A 15,479-nucleotide genomic window follows, 5' to 3' on the forward strand; every position below is an offset into this window, starting at 1 on the left:
TAGATCTTTTGTGCTGCTGGGATGAAGATGTGTGTGAAGCATTTATCCACGATTTAGCTTCTTTGCAGCAACATCCATCTCTGAAGCATCATCTACTGTCATGACTACAACTTTATGTTCAATCAGAATCAGCTTTACTGGCTAAACATGTGAACACATACAAGGAAAATACACTTAATAATTAATTTTTATTAAATTCCTTCAAAGTGTTCACTACAAATATTATCTGAGTCTGAACAGACATGGATGTAAACAGCAACTTGACTGGTTACAGTCAACAACCATGAGGGAGGCGGTATTTATAGTTAATGCTGTAACACTTTGAGATTCACTACAATGAAGAAGGCGGTACTGATTAAATGTATTATTATTTATTACATGTATCTGTCAGTGATAAAAATTAAAAATATAATATACTATAATAATATAACACTCAACAACAGAAGCCAGTCTAGTACTCTATAGTAGTACTTTTACTTTTGATACTTTAAGTACATTTTGCTGATAATACTTATGTACTTAAGTAACATTTTGAATTCTGGACTTTAACTTGTTATGAACTTGTAACCACTGATTGTGACTTTTAGTGACCTTGAGTGGTATTTCTTTCATTTCTTACAGTTTTATGAGAGTTAAATCAGGTTTTTTTTCAGTAGCTTCAATTTCTAAACCTCCAGTTTAGATCTTTGTTATGATGTTATTACTGGATCTGACCCTCCTCCTCCTCCTCCTCCTCCTCCTCCTCTCTCTCTGTTTCCCGTCCAGGAGGTGGAGGAGACGGCCGCCGCCTGCTCTGGCCTGCTACACTGTCTGTTTTCTATTTTCTCCTCGCTGTGTTTCTGCAGCTGCTGCCCGTCACTCACTCTGTCAGTCGTTTGGCAGAAGGTCGGTGGGTAAAAGGACTCAGGACGTCTCTCACCAACATTCAGCCATGAAGCTCCAGCAGCGTGCAGCACTGGGCATCGTGTTCCTGCTCACACTGCTCTCATCTGGTGAGTTTTTAAATATTTAACCTGACAGATTAAACTTGTAAAGTTGTTGTGACCAAATATTTAAGTTATTACATAAGTTAGCGGAGCCTTTGCGTGCTCATACTGACTGTTTATTTGTACTAAAGTAGCCATTATTTGCCTTCACTTGTCAATATCTCTTTATTTTCATCTTTATGCTAAAGTATACACAATTTTATGCATTTTTTTCCCACAATTACATGCTTATTTTGGTAGAAAATCCCTTAAATAGCATGCAGACGAACACAGGACACTAAAACATTGATTACAGAAACTCTGAGAGTCCTCTAAATGTAAAATGAATTGTCACTAATAATATAGGTCAACTAAAAGGATTAAAAACTCAAAATGATTGTTTTTCTGTAGCTGCGAGGAACCTCTTGTCCTATCAGATCAGTGGACGGTGCTGACTGGGGTTTAATCTGATAAAAAGCCAATATATAAATATCAAATATGCAAATAAATAAAACCAAACATCGCTGTGTGGTAAAGTGGGAGTGTGTAGAGGTGAAATGCGGTGTGAACGGCAGCTGGTAGCACTGCTGCACTGTAACGAGCCATCGAGCAGAGCAGCTGCCATAATACACTGAAATATGAGCAGCATGAAAGTATTCGTACACATTCAGGCGCTGTTTGTTTTCCTGTGTGTTCGACACGCAAATGCTTCATTTAAAGTGGATTTAAACTGAGTTAACAAATGATTCAAAGATGAAACCTTGGAACGTCTTACAACTTGCAATGTCTGTTTTTACCTTAAACAATAAATCAGTTTATAGAAAATAATCAATAGATGCAAAACAATATCTATTATTATCATAAATGATGATTAATTGCAGCCCTGAAGCCTAAAATGTGAGATTGTTTGACTGTTTCCCATGTTTTCATTTTGGCTGTTTATCATTGTGATAACTGTGATAATTCTTTGTTCTGATTGGCTGGCAGGTGTTCATTAATTTCTAGTAAGTGCACAGTATAACGGGACACCTCTAACACAGGCGCCTGTTTGCAGTTCTTATTTATTAAACACCAGTGTCAAACTGGAGGTAAAGACAGTAACAGTGATGTGTTGCTCAAGAGCTCGAAGTTTGTGATATTTGTCAAAATAATTTAGAAAAATAGATGAATACAAACATTTCATTTCAAACCTGTTGCATATTTGTGTGAATCTGGAATAAACTTAAGGTAGGAAGACAGACAGCATCTTTGCATCCATGTCATAAAACAAATAAAGGAACAAATATTTATCTAAAGATGTTTCTCTGTTTCTTGACGGTTGTCCTATTTGACCCGTCCTTGTCACTTGAATCCCACATCAGGTCAAAAGAGCTTTTCACCGTCTTACTCCGCCACTGGACCAGCAACTGGTTGCCTCTCTGATCTCATTTTACCATTTACACCAGCAAACCTCTTACTGTACATCCTTCTGGTTCCTCTCACGTGTACAAAATTCATAAAAAGTGGAAAAGTTTTCATTTATGTTAGAGCAGCTCCGTCTGAAATCAAAGGATAAAGCTGTCGAGTTTTTTAAGAATATTTTTCTCACTGTCAACAAATCTCATGTGCAGAACCGAACCGACAGTTAATTGATCTACTAACAAGTATTGTGTTTGTATCCAAAGCCTGATATATCTTTTTCCTCCGTTGTTGTTTAAAAACTATTAAAAACACGTCAGTGAGTCGCTTCGCTGCACTGGATGACATGTTCCTTCATCATGAAGAGTTTGGTCTCGTTAGTTTGTTTAGAAACGGCTCCAAAGACTAATAACAGCATCATGTTTTCAGTCTCTGGAGAGTAGTTCTCTCTGTTTTTAAGGACAGGTCTGTCTTAAACCAGCAGTCAGGTGTCCATATGAACAGTGAAAGAGGTTTTCCTCGCTGTAATCATTCCTCCTGTTCATACTGGATATTAAAAGATCCTTCAAATGTGTTTTTAATGGAAGTGATGGAGGCCAAAATCCACAGTGTGTCCACACAGTCATTTAAAAGTTGATGTGAAGCTTATATGAGGCTTCAGCAGTCTGAGTTAGTCATATCAAGTGGATATCTGACACATTTACAGTCTTTTTAGCATCAAATTCCCTCTTTGTGTTTCCTCGGACAGTGTTTCCCTGTTGAGCTGCAGGTGGAAGTATAGTAACAAAAAGAGGAACTTTGGCACTAAAAAGACTGTAATGTTGAAAGATATCTACTTGATTTGACTCATTTGGATGCTGAAGCTTCATATTAGCTTCAGATAAACTTTTAAATACATTTTTGCACAGAAGGAGGACTGTGGATTTTGTCCCCCATCACTTACATTGTAAGGTCATTATGAAGGGATCTTCTAATGGTCAGTATGAACAGGAGGAATGATTACAGCAAGAAAAACAGGTTTCAAAGCTCATTTAGACACCTGACTGTTGTTTTGTGAACCCGTCCTTTAATTTGTGTTTCTTAATAATCTGTCTTGTTTGTTAGTTGTGCTGTTGTTTTCACTGTTGAGATGATGCACATCAAATAAATGTTGACTTGACCAGTAGGTGTTGATGTCAAGTTGATAGATGTTTTGTTGACTTAAATGTGAATTTTAAAGTTTGCAGCTTATTGGTTCAGACTCATATCATATAACCGCAACATTTGGGTTTGATTCTTGGCTGCAGACTCATGTTTCCTGTCTCTCCACATGTTCAACTGTCAAATAAAGGCGAAAGAAAATGAATCTTTAAAAAGTGTGTGTGTGTGTGTGTGTGTGTGTGTGTCAGAGTGCTGGGGCAGGAACGAGGAGGAGCGTCTGATCAACTACCTGTTCAAAGAACGTGGATACAACAAAGAGCTGCGTCCCGTCGAGAGGCAGCAGGACGCCGTCGACGTTTTCCTCGCCCTCACGCTCTCCAACCTCATCTCTCTGGTAAAGCGTGTGTGTCCGTTCAGAGAGCAATTATTATTTTCTTAGAAGTAAATTATATTTTTCTGAGTGAAAGAATATTTTTTTCTTAATAACCCTTCAGATGTTCATTTTACAAAAATAACCAAATCTTATCCAAAGCTTCCGTGTCTGGAGTATTGTTGTGAACCTTTACTCTTCAGTTGTTATAAAGAAATGTACATTCAGATATATTTGAGGTCCAACAGGAACATCTGGAATAATAAAACTGCTTTAAACTTTTTATCAACATAATTTTCATTAAGCACTCTCTATTTTTGAAAATGAAAATGTGTGTGTGTGTGTTTTAAAACTCATCAATGTAAATATCTGAATTTTAAGTGATTCCAACGCCTCGGTATAAGAACCAAAATGTATTTTATTATATATTATTATCTAAAAACTGCAACAACAAAAAAAGAGTAAACAACAGTTTAGAAATGTAAATAATAAACTGTAGAATAATTAAGACGCTGGATTAAATGGATTAAAGATTAAGGTGCAAAACTAAACAACACAGCCCTGATCATTAACTGCGGTAATCAATCAGATGTTGAACTGATGGCCGAAAGGATTCTTGTTTTCGTATTCTTTTTTTACCTTTTATATATTATTATTTTCTTTCTCTTTTCTTACCATATTTTGTTGATTCATTATTTGTCTTTCACAGTAAAATATACAAATATTATAAGAATGCTAGAAGCATGAAGCACGTGTTATTCTGCACTCTTGTGATTAAGGATACAAAAAATATATTGTTTTACTTCATGGGTTTTGGTAATCGATACCTTTAAAGGTATCGACCGAAATAACCCACTAAGTAGTATCGAAACATCTCTGGTCAAACGATACCTGTGTTCGATCCTTTTTGTACTCAGATCTAGAAAAAAAAGACTATTTGTATGGTTTTGCTCGCAGCCAATCACCGCAATCGATTTAATGCGACATGTGATTGGTTCACTACTGCAGCAGCTACAGTCTGTGGTGATAATACTTCAATGTATAGTTATAGTAGACAAAAAAGGTATGGAATGAAGTACTGGTATCGGTATCATTGTAAGGGGACTGGTATTGGTACTGGTATTGTGATTATTTAAATGACACCCAGTCCTACTTGTACATGGAAATTTAAACTCGAATGTTAGATTTTTATTCACTTCTAACATCTCAGCTATCAGAGTTACTATACTCCACCATGGAAGCTGTGTCAGTAAAACAATAAATTAAAAATTTTAAAATGCAATTACATACATTAATTATTATGTTTAGCAATTAACACACTTTTTCAATGGGCCGGTTTATGTTTCAAAACTGCTGAGGAGGTTTTTTTGAAAGTGAGTTTTTAAAGCCAGAAAGATGAAGAAGATTTCGTCAGCTGATCTTAATTAATAAATTATTAATCTGTCTTTTTCTTTTCTGTCTGTAGAAAGAAGTGGACGAGACGCTGCTGACCAACGTATGGATAGAGCATGTTAGTAAACGACGACCAGTTACTCTTTCACTCTTCCACAAGATTCTTAAACCATTATACTTTATATACAATATCTAATATATCTATGTGTGTGTGTGTGTGTGTGTATGTGTGTGTGTGTGTGTGTGTGTGTGTGTGTGTGTGTGTGTGTGTGTGTGTGACAGACGTGGATCGACTACCGGCTGACGTGGAATATAACGGAGTTTGACGGCATCGATATGCTTCGCCTCCCGCCTTACATGGTTTGGCTCCCGGAGATTGTGCTGGAAAACAAGTGAGACTTTTTTATTATTTATTTATTTACATGTGTGTCGACAACACACACACACACACACACACACACACACACACACACACACACACACAAGAAAGTGACGGCCCACAACTAATTTATTATTATCTATTTATTTGTTTTAATTTTTTTTTAATTAATACTTTATTATTTTATTGTAACCTGTTTATTTTGTGTAGTATTTCATAATTTTATTTTTAATTGAGTCTTTTATTGCTTCTATTTTCATTCATTATCATTATAACTGTTTATTACATTTACTTTTACTTATTCAATTATCTCTGCTAAAGCTAAATCTTTTTCTTTCTAATCTTTTATTATCTTTTATTGTTTATCTTATTTACATTTTAGCAATCTTTGAAATTTTACTTGTGTCTTGTCTTTAGTCTCCCGATATTACCCATATTTACCATATTATTTATATTTACTTATAAAATATTTACTTATAAAACACTTTGCATTCGACTTGTATGTAAGATGCCACATAAATAGGATTTGATCGATTGATCTGTCGATAGTGAGTCTCACAACTTTACGATAGTGTGACACTAAATCACCAGAGTGCTTCTTTAAAGGTGCAGTGTGTAGAATTTAGTGGCATCTAGTAGAACTGACTCGGCAGAAACTGAATATAATATTCATAAGTATGTTTTAATTAGTGTATAATCACCTGAAAATATGAATCGTTGTGTTTTTGTTAGCTTATAATGGGCCCTTTGTATCTAGATAGGGAGTGTGTCCTCTTCTGCGGAGCCGCCATGTTGTACCGCCATGTTTCTACAGTAGCCCAGAGAGGACAAACCAAACACTGGCTCTAAAGAGGACCTTTCATGTTTTTTGTGAGTTTCACGGCCACTGTAGGTTGAGGGGACAGTGAGGGGATGGGTATTAATTTGGTTGCAATCTGCAACTTCACCACTAGATGCCACTAAAACCTACACACTGGTCCTTTAAGTAAGTAAAACTTTATTTATAAAGCACTTTTCAAAACCAGGGTGGAGTCCATATAACAATAAAAATGTATGAATAAATGTTCCTGTAAAAGACAGAAGACAGAAAAAATAGGTCTTGAGATTTAAAGCAGAGTCCTTGAACACAACACTGAGCCTTTAATTGCTCTAACTGTGTATCTTAATCCCTCTCGCCTCCTCTCTCTCTCTCTCTCTCTCCCAGTAATGATGCCCAGTTCCAGGTGGCTTACTACAGTAACGTGCTGGTGGACTCAACAGGTCTCTGTTACTGGCTGCCTCCCGCCATCTTCCGCTCCTCCTGCTCCATCAACGTCAACTACTTCCCCTTCGACTGGCAGAACTGCACGCTCAAGTTCACGTAAGACAGAAACCAGACAGCGACATGTACTGTTAAAACACAGATAAAGGGGACGTATTCTGCACATTTCCAGCTCTATATTTATATTCTGGGGCTCTACTGGAATATCTTTGCATGATTTACAGTTAAAAACTCCTTATTTATCTTCTACTGGCCCTTTATACAGCCCCTCAGTTCAGCCTCTGTCTCCATCATGTCATACATGTTTGAGCCGAAATCAGATCTGACAAAATCGTCACCAAAGTAGAAAAAAACTGTCGCAAACGAAGCGTTCAGAGCAGGTTGAAGCCTGCGGGGAGCATTTCTACGTACGTTCACCTCAAGTTTTGGAACTTTGACCTTGTTTAAGAAAGATATCCAATATCATAACAGTATAACAATAACAGAAAATCACAAAAAGCAAAATATGTCCCCTTTAAGAAGAAAAGTGAGGAATTTACTTTGTGAGAAAATGTCATAATTAAAATGCTTTTGTTTTTTAAATAGTCCAACTTAATGTTAATCAGAATAATTCACGTCTTTTAACTGTAATATGCCGTCTCTGATTCATTCTGTTTATATAGTCATGTGATATTCAGAATATTGTATTGACTATATAAAAGACTGCAGATCAGATATATATACATACATCAAAGACAACTATATAAATAATTCATTACTAAACAACAAATAAACAGAAAAGAAACAGAAATACAATACAATAACTGATCAATTGCATTTTTCACCTTTCAGGATAAAATTCCTGCTTCCAGCCTTCAAACTGCTGCTTGTCTTCGTCTTATGTGACAGATTATCTAAATATCTTTAGATCGACTGACTGCTGTAGATACATGAATAGGTTTTAAAAAGAAAATCAGAATATTGAAGTGTGAACGTTTTAACTGTGAGAAAATCAGGAATTAGATGTTGTTTAATTGATCATAAAGGTGCAGAAATTGAGATTTCTACATTTTATTGTACTTAAAATTGGATGTATGTCAGGGCAGCTGGACAGTTTGTAAAGAAAATGATGAAAAATTAAATTGCATCAAAAATGTACTGTACATATGGAATAAAGAAGAAAAAATAAGATAAAATATAAGTTCTAAAAAAACAATAAGGGTGCAGAAATCTACTAACAAGCAAAAAAATAATCCAGAGCTGAACACAAGATGTAAATAAATACTTTTTTACCAACTAATTTTGTGATTGTGCAGCAGTTGCCGCAGTTTTTTAATAAAACTTTTTGTGAAAATGTGCCGTTAACCTTCCTGAAGCTTTTACTTTGGAAATACTTTTTATTTTTTTATTTAAAACTCCATTTCCCATGTTGCTTTGCAGCTCTCTGACTTACAATGCCAAAGAGATCAAGATGCTCCTGAAAGAAGAAGCGGATGAAACCAGCAAATGGACGGTCGAGTGGATCGTCATTGACCCTGCCGGTTGGACGGGTACGTGTCATTTATTAGCAGCATAATAAATCACAAACTGATGTTTTCTTTGCATATTTTAGTTATATATTTAATTGTTCGGTTATTTGTTGGTGCTACAGGTGACAGCTCATGTCGGGGATCTCAACACTTTTTGATTTTTGACAACTAAAACGCTCATGTTAACTTGTTACAGAAGGCTAAAGTGATAAATATGAATATGCTATTTTCAGATATTGATTGCATGTGTTCTGCATTTTAATGTCATACTAATACCACAAACGTAATGGGCAACACTTTGCTTTAAGTCCCCCTATTTAGCATTTATAAGCAGTATATAAACAGTTAATAAATGGTTTACAACACATGATTATGTGGTTGTCAGCAGATATAAATGTCTCAATATCTCAATAGAGTAAAACTATGGAGGCCGGGAGAAAAATAACTAATTAATGCTCTTAACTTAGTTATTTGTGCTCTCAATTTAATAATTTGTGCTCTCAATAAGTAACAGAAATGTCTTTTTCATCACTTTCTTCAAATTATCGGCTGACTGAATGTGTTTGGCGTCGTCTCAAAAAGAGCAGAACAGGCGAAGTAGATAAATCGAGAGCATGAATTAAGTAATTTGTGTGCATGAATTATTAAATCGAGACCAGGAATAGATTTTTCTTCTCCTTGGACCCTCCCAGGCTCCGTATATAAAATAAGTCTGAAGTTATAATTGTTGACAAATACACGTTGCAGCTCTCGTCACATTTATATAAAGGAGTTGAGGAGATAAGCTCGGACGCGTCTAAACTTCTTCCTTCTTTCTTTCTTTCTTTCTCTCTCTCTCTTCCTCATCCTCCGTCTTTGTCGGCAGAGAACGGCGAGTGGGAGGTCATCCACCGGCCGGCCAAGAAGAACACCTACAAGCACATTCCCATGGAGAGCAACAAGCACCAGGACATCACCTTCTACCTCATCATCAAACGCAAACCTCTCTTCTACATCGTCAACATCATCATCCCCTGTGTGCTCATCTCCTTCCTGGCCTCGCTCGTCTACTACCTGCCCGCTGACAGTCAGTGCTCATTTAAAAACCGCTCTTAGATGACTGGTGTATATAGTTTAATTGAATTATTATAGTTATTTTTACTTTTTCTAGAGGATGTTGGCTACGATATCGTCTCTTTAAGCTCTGAATGGATCTTTTTTCTTGTTTTAAAAGCTTCCCAACTTATCACGTTATCATGAGAAAAGTTTGTTTTAATGAGATATGTTCATTTTGTGAAATAACGAGACAGTTTTGTGTTATAACAATAAACATTTCTTGTTAAAACGGAATAATCTGGTGTGTGTGTGTGTGTGTGTGTGTGTGTGTGTGTGTGTGTGTGTGTGTGTGTGTGTGTGTGTGTGTGTGTGTGTAGGCGGTGAGAAGATGACGTTGTCCATCTCGGTGCTGCTGGCTCAGTCTGTCTTCCTGCTGCTGATCTCTCAAAGGCTGCCGGAGACGTCCATGTCGGTTCCTCTTATTGTCAAGTAGGTAACACACACACACACACACACACACACACACACACACACACACACACACTATGGGATTAGATTTGTTCTTACTAACTGAACAAAATCTCCAAAGAATCTGAAAAAAACAGTAAATTGAAAGTGAATAAAAACAGGCAACATGTACAAAACTATACAAAAGTGCTGCATTTGGTTACAATATTCTCAATTTTTCTATCAGTTTTTGTTTGTTTTGCTGCTGAATTGTGTCGTTAACATTATCGCATCACATTTCTGAAAATCAGCGGCCAACGTATCCATATGGTTATTATAAATTAAGAAGACATTTACCTTCTATTAGGACTTGTGAGAGAAAGAAAGAGAGTCTTTGGCAGGGAAATTAATTTATCTCTTCCACTGCTGTTTTGGAGCCCAGTTTAAAATGTGTGTGTGTGTGTGTGTGTTGCAGGTACCTGATGTTCATCATGGTGCTGGTCACGGTGGTGGTGTTGAACTGCGTGGTCGTCCTCAACCTGCACTTCAGGACACCGAGCACACACGTCATGTCTCAGTGGACCAAGAGGGTAACACACTCACACACACACACACACACACACATATATCCATATGTAAGGTTGATATTTGGCCTTTTAATTAAATAGTTGTCAGCTCTGATGTGACAGACAGAAGACGTTTTGATTGATTGACTGATTGATTGATGCTCCTGTTTGTATTGACCTTTAACCTGATTTAAATGTGGTTCGTTGATTTCTTTCCTTAAAGAAGCCAAGAAATGCATCAACAGACTCAGCAGATAGTTACTGGTTGATTTCATAAGATAAATTTCCCTTAATGTAGTAATTTTAACCAATATTATCTTCATTCGTATGTGTCTGTTTTACTTTTTGTCTTGTCCGTCACTTGTTCCTTTTATTTTGGTTGTATACAGTAGAATACATGGAAATCCTCGTGTACAAATCTTTCTAAAATATGTGCAAATAAATAAAAATAAAAAAATACTAGTGTTATATAAGTGTGCTATATAAATAAAGTTAAGTTTCTTTAGTTTTTTTTCCAGCAGACTGTGTCTAACCATATTTATTGAACAGACTGTAAATAAATCTTTAGACACTACAGGTGTTTATATTTTTCATACCTTGTTTCAGCAGAAAAAAAGATTCAGATTATTTAAACGTTTATTTGAACATTTACGGATGCTGCTGTTGTCTATTTGTCCTCCTCTCTGTCCAGTTCTTCCTTGAGCGGCTGCCTCGCATCCTGCATATGTCCCACCCTACGGAGGCGGAGCCATACTGGGATGGGGCGTTGCCGCGGCGATCCAGCTCGGTGGGCTACATCGCCTCGGCGGAGGAATACTACAGCGTGAAGTCTCGCAGCGATCTGATGTTTGAAAAGCAGTCGGAGAGACACGGACTGGTGGCACGACCCACACAAGCTGCCAGTAAAGTTTCTCTCCATCCACGTTCAATAATATCAATGAATAAACAATAATTAAATTAAGATAATTTATTGTGCAGCAGGTCTTAGATACACTTTGAATATAGAGTCATGATTTCATGTTAAAACAACAGCTCTAAGTATCCCAGACATGTTGAAATTCTCACGTTTCAACCAAATTTATCCCAGTTTTAACCTAGAAGTCTGGCATTACCAAACTAATGCTTGAACTGGGAGGCTCTAACAGGTTTATTAACCCTTTATATGTGTGTGTGTGTGTGTGTGTGTGTGTGTAGTGAAAAAGCTGCAGGAGGAAGGAGGTGTGACGGAGCAGCTGTACGGAGAGATCAAGCCGGCTGTGGACGGAGCGAACTACATCATCAAACACATGCGCAACAAGAACGACTACAACGAGGTGAGACGGAGAGAAAGTTAAAAAAGGGTTAATAGTTATTTTTATTTAGCAGCTCTACTGGAATATCTTTGCATGATTTACAGTTAAAAACTCCTTATTTATCTTCTACTGGTCCTTTATGCAGCCCCTCAGTTCAGCCTCTGTCTGAAACAGGCAGTTTTAGCTCCTGTCTCTTTAAGCCCCACCTCCTGATGAGCCCACTCTGTTCTGATTGGTCAGCTTCAGGAAGCTTCCTCCGGCTCCGGAGGCTACGTAAACAAACTATAGTAGCAGGATTTCACTACTTTTTCTCCTTCTTTAACTGAAATGGAAACTTCTCAAATATATCTGCTAGGGATGCACGATATTATCGACACGTCATCGGTATCGGCCGATAGAAGCTCTAAAATGAAATATCGGCATCGGCCGAAATGAGGCCGATTTGTTGCCTTCTCCTCCGCCGCCTGATTGTGCTTCCCTCCACGGACTATTTCACCCTGACGGTCGCGGTGTTTCCTCCGCAGGCTCCACTTCACTCAAACTTCCTGTTAGACCTGCTGCTTCTTCTAGCAGAGGCTAGCTGGCTGTGCTTCCCTCTGGCCATGCTGCTGCTAACGCTCCACTAGCCTCTCAGCTAATGTTAGCCCCAGCTCTCCATGTGGATCCAACCAGAGCATCGAGCCCCGGTTTGTTATTCAGGTTAAAGTGGGAAGAAGCAGCTGATCTGACGGGCAGCTTGAGTGAAGTGCAGCCTGCGGAGGAAACACCGGGACCGTCAGGATAAATAGTCCGCGGAGGAGCTGCTGTGTTTGGCTGCACAGATAGGAAACACCTCAGCTGACAGGATGTACCACTCTGTTTGGGGGGGAAAAAAATCTTCTTTTTGGTTTATAACGGCGGTTGGCAACCAGCATATTAGGTGCATTACCGCCACCTTCTGCTCCAGAGTGTGGACCAGAGATTAAATCCTACACATTAATCCTGTCTGTCTAATAAACTCAAAGAAAACTCTACTGCTGCTCCCACTTGGCAGGTTCATTAAATTTTTAATGCTGAGCTCCTGAACTCCAGTCTTCCTAAATTCTTCCTTCATATATTGTCTTTCTTGATCATACTTAGTACAATCTATGCCTGCATGCATAATAGTCTCCTCAGCCAGCTGGAATGAAATATGTGCATATATCGGTATCAGCAATCGGCCACAATGAGTTGGAAATATTGGCATATCAGATATCGGCAAAAAATCCAATATCGTGGATCCCTAATATCTGCACATGTTCGAGCCTGAATCTGATCTGAAATACGAGAGTGGACAACGTGTCAGACCTAAAGGGGCGGCGGCGGCGGTGGGCGTGTTGTTTGAGGTACCATCGAGACAATGAAATACGATCCAGGAAGTCGAGTTGGAGATACAGATGAATCCATTTAAAGGTATCAGAGGCCAAAACACTGCAAAGTGGTTTGTAAAACTCACAGACAGGATTATTCGGCGCTCACGTTTCAAAGTAATCCAACAGGAATGTTCGTTTCCATGTATGTTATTGGCCAACACAGCGCCTTGGTGGATGGCGTGGGATTGAGCTGTTTTTTCATGCAGAGCTGATGTCAGTCTGAACGCCCCCCTTACTAATAACATTAACGATGTTTCTGTTCTGTTCAACTGTCCCCGTAAACCACGACAGTGTGACAGTAAGTCAGCATGTAGCAGCAGTACCAGGACCCTGAAACTGAAGCAGCTAAATGGAATTCAGCCATCATTCGTTTTATTGTTTAAACCTGCTGTGACAAGTCAAAATCAGAGCTGCAACTAAAGAATATTTTCATTATCAGATTAATCTTGTTGTCTATAAAATGTCAGAAAGATAGATAATGTCATATTTTGTCAGATCAACAGTCTAAAACCCAACGATACTGAGTTTACATCATGTATGACACTGAAAAGCTTCAAATTCTCACATCAACCACCATCGCAACCACTGAATATTTGGCATTTTTGCTGTAAAAATGACTAAAAACGATTATTCAATTATCAAACCAGTTGCCAATTATATTTCTGTCAATCAATGAATTGACTAATCGTTGCAGCTCTGGACGAAACGTCTGTGAAAATGATTGTAAATTAGAAAAGAAACCGCTGCTCTCTTCGCAGGAGAAAGATAACTGGAGCGGCGTCGCTCGTACGGTGGACCGTCTCTGTCTCTTCCTCGTAACCCCGGTGATGACCTTCGGCACCATCATCATCTTCCTGATGGGAATCTGTAACCATCCTCCACCTCTGCCCTTCGCAGGAGACCCACACAACTACAGAGAGGAGAACCCACGCCTGCTGTGACACACACACACACACACACACACACACACACACACACACACACACACACACACACTGAGCAACAGAAAGTCACATGACTCTAATGTTCAAATCCAAAAGTTTGCTGCTTTTTAATTATTTATGTTTGAAGACTTTTCCAGGTACATAAACAGTATATCTGTGTGGTTTATTTTCTTAAATTTGAAGTGAACGACTGAATCAGTATATTACAATTGAAATATTGATTCATTTGTGTGGTTTGAATAAACATTTATACTCAAACATCATTTATTTTGTTTCATTTTTTTTCTGATCTGTACGTTGTCTGTATGAGCAGGACGTGTTTATGTATTTATTTATGTATTTTCAGATGAGGGTTATGGGTTAAATAATCCAGTCCTATATACATTATAATCAGTTTTAAATTTTGTTTCTACTGTTTTCCAAAGAAAGAAGAAGACAGAAAACATCTTCAATGATGGAAATTTTGGAGAATCTAGATCTCAGTGGATTTAGGACAGATTTAAAGTTTAGATGGCTTCAGATTGATACAAACTATAAATAAAAAGGGTTAAATTCTGCTTATTTAAACTATCAATCTCTAAAATCTCCTTGATATATAAATAAAAAACAAAACAAAAATACAAACTATAATAATACATTTTAAAATAGTATTAATACAAAATCATGCAAATTAAATAAATGAAGAAAAACGCAATCAAAAATATAAAATAAAAATAACATTAAGCACAAAAAACATTTATGTTTAATACAAAATAATAAAGAAATACTTTTTCATTACAGGCTGTCTGTGACTTGTTTCTAATCTGCTTTTCATTAGAAATTTGACTTGAGCAGATTTTAATGGGAAACATTTGTAGTAAAAGTTTGTTTTCTTCCATTGTGGTGTTGATATTTTTACTGTAGTAAGATATTTAGGAATAGACTTCCAGTATTAATGATCACAATAAAAACTGCAAATGAGGATAAAAAAAGTTCTGGTGTTTAAAATCTGTAACATCCACCGTGGGAAAATAAAACTAAATGAAAGTGAGATCCTTCTGCAGTAACCAGCTTCTGTTTCTTCTTTATGTTAAAATGTTGTCTGACTGGTCTGAGCAGATTTGATCTTTTCACACATGGATGATAAAGACAAGGAAGCAAATACTGTTTAATGGTAAATGGACTGTACTTGTGTAGCGCCTCTCCAGTCTTCTAACCACTCAAAGTGCTTTTTACGCTACGAGTCACATTCACACACATTCATACGCTGATGGCAGGGTACCAAGCAAGGTGCCAACCTGCCCATCAGAGGGAATCTAATCATTCACAATTTGGGATTCACAATTTTATCTTACAAAACTTTTATTCAGAATTATAAAGATACAGAAGTACACAGTCACAGGACAATTTGA

General features: G+C 37.4%; 1 protein-coding gene across 2 annotated transcripts; it reads left to right on the top strand.

The window, feature by feature from the left end:
* Positions 1-437: 437 nt before the first annotated feature.
* Positions 438-14,351, top strand: chrnd (cholinergic receptor, nicotinic, delta (muscle)). 2 transcript variants are annotated; one of them, XM_044340369.1, is made up of 13 exons: positions 438-992; positions 3,752-3,897; positions 5,339-5,383; positions 5,548-5,657; positions 6,849-7,004; positions 8,325-8,434; positions 9,279-9,479; positions 9,826-9,937; positions 10,371-10,485; positions 11,153-11,363; positions 11,656-11,774; positions 13,903-14,084; positions 14,115-14,351. In XM_044340369.1, coding segments are annotated over exons 1-13 (1,809 nt in total). In that variant the 5' UTR covers positions 438-691; the 3' UTR covers positions 14,116-14,351. The 2 variants fall into 2 exon arrangements, with proteins under 2 accessions (XP_044196304.1, XP_044196303.1); XM_044340368.1 differs by having other exon boundaries at positions 441-992; positions 13,903-14,351.
* The last annotated feature ends 1,128 nt before the right edge of the window (positions 14,352-15,479 follow it).

This window comes from Thunnus albacares, chromosome 21 (assembly GCF_914725855.1).
Source record: "Thunnus albacares chromosome 21, fThuAlb1.1, whole genome shotgun sequence".
Classification (NCBI taxonomy): Eukaryota; Metazoa; Chordata; class Actinopteri; order Scombriformes; family Scombridae; genus Thunnus; species Thunnus albacares.

What these genes read in the sequence shown, in the direction of transcription:
- chrnd (XM_044340369.1), top strand. Translation starts at nt 692, where the DNA reads ATGATGTTATTACTGGATCTGACCCTCCTCCTCCTCCTCCTCCTCCTC. An exon ending in TGTCTCAGTGGACCAAGAGG is followed by an intron (nt 10,486 to 11,152) that starts GTAACACACTCA and finishes CTCTCTGTCCAG; the next exon opens with TTCTTCCTTGAGCGGCTGCC. An exon ending in ACAAGAACGACTACAACGAG is followed by an intron (nt 11,775 to 13,902) that starts GTGAGACGGAGA and finishes CTCTCTTCGCAG; the next exon opens with GAGAAAGATAACTGGAGCGG.